The sequence below is a fragment of the Babylonia areolata genome, chromosome 1 (genome assembly GCF_041734735.1).
Source record: "Babylonia areolata isolate BAREFJ2019XMU chromosome 1, ASM4173473v1, whole genome shotgun sequence".
In the NCBI taxonomy this organism is placed as follows: domain Eukaryota; kingdom Metazoa; phylum Mollusca; class Gastropoda; order Neogastropoda; family Buccinidae; genus Babylonia; species Babylonia areolata.
Window position 1 is genome coordinate 75094218 of NC_134876.1, and position 5000 is coordinate 75099217.

At 40.7% G+C, this 5000-nt stretch overlaps 1 protein-coding gene across 1 annotated transcript in view; it reads left to right on the forward strand.

Moving 5' to 3' along the window:
• The first annotated feature begins 672 nt into the window (after positions 1-672).
• Positions 673-5000, forward strand: part of LOC143287595 (ubiquitin-conjugating enzyme E2 E1-like) — a 60741-nt gene continuing 56413 nt past the window's right edge. The window contains exons 1-2 of the mRNA XM_076595708.1: positions 673-759; positions 1194-1398. Of these exons, the coding sequence (XP_076451823.1) occupies positions 1229-1398 (170 nt within the window). The 5' untranslated portion in view covers positions 673-759; positions 1194-1228. The remainder of the gene's footprint in view (positions 760-1193; positions 1399-5000) is intronic.

A 5000-nucleotide genomic window follows, 5' to 3' on the forward strand; every position in this document is an offset into this window, starting at 1 on the left:
AAAGACATAGATAGGCAGACAGACAGACAGAGATACTGCGAGACTGAGAAAGAGAGTGACTGCCGGGGCAGAAGGCGTCAATTACCAGTCCGGAGGTTGATAGGAAAGGAGAGCTGAGGGAGTGGAGGGTGTGTGGAAGCCGGGTGAAGAAAAAAGAAAGGGGAGTGGGAGGGAAGGAAGGGCACACCCCGTACCGAGCGACTCGACCCCCATCACCCCCACACCTCAGTCTTCACCCAGTTCAGTGGTCAGCTAACCATAACCCGGCTTTCATAGTCACACCTTCCTTTTCTTTTATTATCATTTTTATAATTATTATTTTTAAAAGCCGGCTACGGAAGGGGATAATAATGATGTCATAGTCGTCAGTCGCGTGCTTCCGAAAAACCGATGACAGAAAGACACCAGCAAATGATCTGTAGAATCCCCATGTGTCAGCTGTTATGTTTACCACCCTGCGGCAAGAAATTAAATTTGGCAACGCACAATCGCAGAGTACGTCGCCTTTTCGAAAATCCGAACATTTAATAACAATGCACTCTTTTCAGTAATAATGCTAATGAATAAGAAAGTTTGTAATTCCCGTTGTAACCCAAGCGCAGAAGAAAGATATTTGCGCGCAGTCACGTAGGAGGCGTTTGGAACAGCCAAGTCCATTTACACAGGTCATAGCGAAGAAGTTGGAAGCGTGTTGCAGCGAAGTCACAAGATATCCAGAAATCGCCTTTCTGTATCGTTCTTTGACAGTCTACTCGGCAGGTGTGTTGCAGATATTGTAGAAGAAAGGTTTAGCTATCACCATTGCGAATTTTAAGTGATTCTGTGAAAGCTGGAGCTGTGAGTTCTTTGTTGATATCGTGTGTGAAACTGGCGTTGTCGCAACCAGCGGCGTGGCTTATTCTTCTGACAGGTTATTGCAGTGATTAGTCTATGGGAGTCCTTTCGATTCCCACGTTCGTTCCATTGTAAGGCTTTTGGCAGGGGCAGTGCGAGTTGTCAAGCATTGTGAATGTTAGATAATAGTAGAGCAGAGAAGAGTTCGAAGGCTGATTCCTAAGATAACGGTTAACACTTAGTGTCGGCTCGCGCAAGCCGTGCGTTTTGTGTAGAGCCAGCGACAGCGTACGGAGCTGAACAATGTGTTAGCTATCCGAATAGACTCATCTCTATAAAATTCGCCGCTTTCTTTTCAGGTTTATCGACGGAATTCTTGTGAGAGGCTTAGAGGATGTCTTCAGACAGAGATTCAAGCAGCAGCAACGACAGTGGAACTCACAAACGCCGCACGGAATCTTCGGAGACTGGAGAGGGCAGTTCTTCATCGTCTGCTCGAAATGGTAAAGCGGTAGCAGTGCCCAGACACAAACTTCCGAAAACCATGTCCACAAGTCTGAAAAGGTGAGCCACATATTCTTCTTGACCCGTCGACTGACCCCATCCCTTATTGTATTATCCACTCGTAATGGTCGAAGAGTGTCTGTCGTTTTTGATCTGTCAGGAATTAGCGCAAACTGTGCACGCTGGTTTTGTTTGGACGATCTTGGAGTTGCATTTGTGTGCGAGTGCTAACGTTTCGATAGTTTACGGTACTAGCACTGAGCGAGCTCATTTGCATATAAGCTTTTATTCGTTATTGTAAGAAATAACGGCAATCAAGGGGTTTGTTGCTGGTCGGTGATCAATCTGCCGATGACAGAGAAGGGTTTTGTGACGATTGTGGGAGGGTAGAGGGGATCGGGGAGGGAGTGGGGGCGAAATTCCCCTCGCGGCCTCCAGGTCACAGCTCGCTGGCTCGCCATGTTGTGGATGTTGACCGGGGGATCTTTTCATCCTGCGCGTTGAGCACGCGATTGTTTTCGTTGCACCCAGTGCCAGTCCAAATCCTCCGATCTTAAGTAATTGTCAACTTTATGTGACCCGTGTTTGAAGCGAAAGAGCACGAGGAGAGGCACGGCGTCATTGTTTTGTTTGATGTGTCTGTGTACCGTAAACACTGAAAACTTGGACCGCGAGCAGGCAAGGGAGAAAGGCAAAAAGTTCATCATCAGTTTTTGACTCACTTGTGTTTTTTATGATTTATTTATTTGTTTGTTTATTTATTTATTTATTTGTTTATTTGTTAATCAGCTTATTCGTCTTTTTTTTTTTTTTTTTTTTTTTTGGCGTATGCAACTTGTTTTTGGTGCAAGTTCTTGAAGTTGTGACTGCTAAAATGGATTTCTACTAAGCTTTTTATATATATGATTTATTATAAAATTAGATATATTGTAAAAGCATTTTTAAAAATCCCAGCCAGTTATCCTTTCATCCTTTATCATTTTACAAGGAGTGGCTTAAAAGTCAGCTTGGTTTTATAGTTAATAGATTTAGACTTTAGTAAAGCTTTTGTGGCAAGCGGTGATATATTGGCAAACATAAGGAAGTCTTTGAATGTTTTGTTAGCTCACTAGACTGGCAATGCCAGAGACTTTCAGAATTGATTTGAGTGATTTTTGTGCTGTCAGTTGACAAAAATAAAATCACTTGCCACCATTCAACCACAAACTTTAAATTTGTCCTGAGAGCGTTCATGTGGATTATATTGTATGCATGGACTATACAGATATATAGTACAGATCTATATGCATACTGGTATAAAGAAAAAAAACAACAGCCGGACAGCATGAAAGCAATATTATGCAATAATTATGCTGGCTGCACCAGTTTGACAGCTGGGCCACAGCTGGCAGTGGGTTAACATGGGTCTTTCACAACTGATTTTCTATTGCCAGTCTTCAGTGTTGTTACATTGGAGGAGGGGAGAAAGAACGAGATTTTCCAAAAGAGTAAGGGGAAAAAAGAGTGAGACTGTTCATGATGAAATAATAGATTGTATATATTTCATACTTCGCACATGCTTGCAACAATTACACAGACACATTTGCTTGCTTGCTTTCTTGCTTTCTCTGTCTCTGTCTCTGTCTCTCTGTCTCTCTCTCTCTCTCTCAGACACACACACACACAAACACACACACACACACACACACACACACACACACACACACACACACACACAGAGAGAAACACGCATAAACATATGCACATACAATACTTACTTTTAAAACAACAGAAGCTGAACAGTGTGCTCAGTTTACAAAGCATGGCATAACTGGCACTGAATCAATTAGAACAGTTAACAATTAAAAAAACGTAAGCGAAGTCATTCAGTGACAGAATGCTGATGCTGAGTATGCTTATCAGTGAAGGGCTGTGACTCAATGAGATGAGAATGAATCGATCTTCAGTGCAGGATGTCATTCACCAGATTCATAATTTGGACCTGTTGACCTGTGGGGTGTTATAACTTTTTTTTTTCAGCAGAACAAATTCCAACACTTAGAACTATGCAAAGTGCACTGATTACGCTTGAATTTCATCCCACTGAATTGATTTCAAGAATTGTTAACAATGAAAGTTAGCCAAGACATGTATACATATACAGAACTTCACCTTTTGTGTGCATTAATCATCTGAACCGAAAGAAAAGTCTTCAATTTATTTCAATGTGGATTGAAGTGCAGCATGATATATATATACAAGAGTGTGTTACTTTGTTAACAGTTTGGTTGGCCTGGTTCATTCTGTGGTTCTTCTCTTTCTCTGTTGTCGTCTCCCTTCTCTTCCTTCCCAGTCCATTCCCTCTTTCTTTTCTTGAGCAAGCCTTCACACTTTTTTCTCTTTTCCTCATTCTATGGTGTACTATCTGTGCTGTTTTGCTTTGGGGACAAGGTAGTGAAAATGTAAACACTGGGATATGTGTATATGCAGTAGCTGTCCATTCTGCAGTGTTGTTTGCTTGTATGGCTTTTTTATGTTTGGTTTTTTTTTTGTTTGTTTGGCTATGAAATTGAAGTTGTGTTTCTTTCCTTTTTTTATGCTTTTTCGTAATATGGGGATTATAAATTAATTAAGCAGAAGGGCTGACATCCTCAACACGGTCTGGCCTTATTTGTCCAAAGGAGCTAAATGGTTGACATAATGTCACGATCTGTGTTTTGTGCATTTGTCTTGGTGATTTTTTGTATAGATATATGTGACAGTTTTGTGTTGACGTAGTTGAGCATTTGTATGGTTTGGCCGTCCTGATACGATTCTGTGTGGATGGCTGGACTCTTAGCATCGGTCCATAAAGTTTGCATTGAGTATTACCATTAGTTTTACATCAGTTGCGGATGTAATCATTCTGAAGTTGCCCAAACTGCTTGAATACATGATACACAGAATAGCAGATACATGTTAAATAAGTATAGTGTACATGCACGCGTGCGCACTCTCACACATGCGCACACGCGCACATGCGCGCGCACACACACACACACACTCACATATACTGAGATACACACACACACACACACACACACACACACACACATATATATATATATATATATATATATATATATATATATATATATATATATATATATATATGTGTGTGTGTGTGTGTGTGTACAATTGTGCACACCCACACATACACGCATGCGCTCACGCACATACACACACACACGCACACATGTATACATGTATACATACTCATGCACACAATCACACAGAAGGAGATGTATACAAGTTAAAAACAAAATCAAGTCTGTTATTAAGCATGGCATAGGAGTGATGTTAATCAGTTAATAGCATTGATATTTATTACCTGCTCTAGATAACATTTCTGTACAGTTTCCTCCATTTATAGAAACTATGGTTTAAGATGGAGGACGATAACTGCTGTTATTGTTAATTGATAGTATGAATATAATGTTTATTGAGCAAGTGACAGGTTGAGTTTTGATAGTACTACTACACGGCTACTACTGCTAGTAGTAGTGCAAGTTAGATTAGTCAAGCAGTAGCACAAGTGGTGGTATTCCTGTTTGTGCTGCTTTATTAGGTAACATAAAGATTACTTTAAAAATAGCATGGTGGTTTATGGGTGCATATTATATTATGTGACTGAGCTGAGGTGA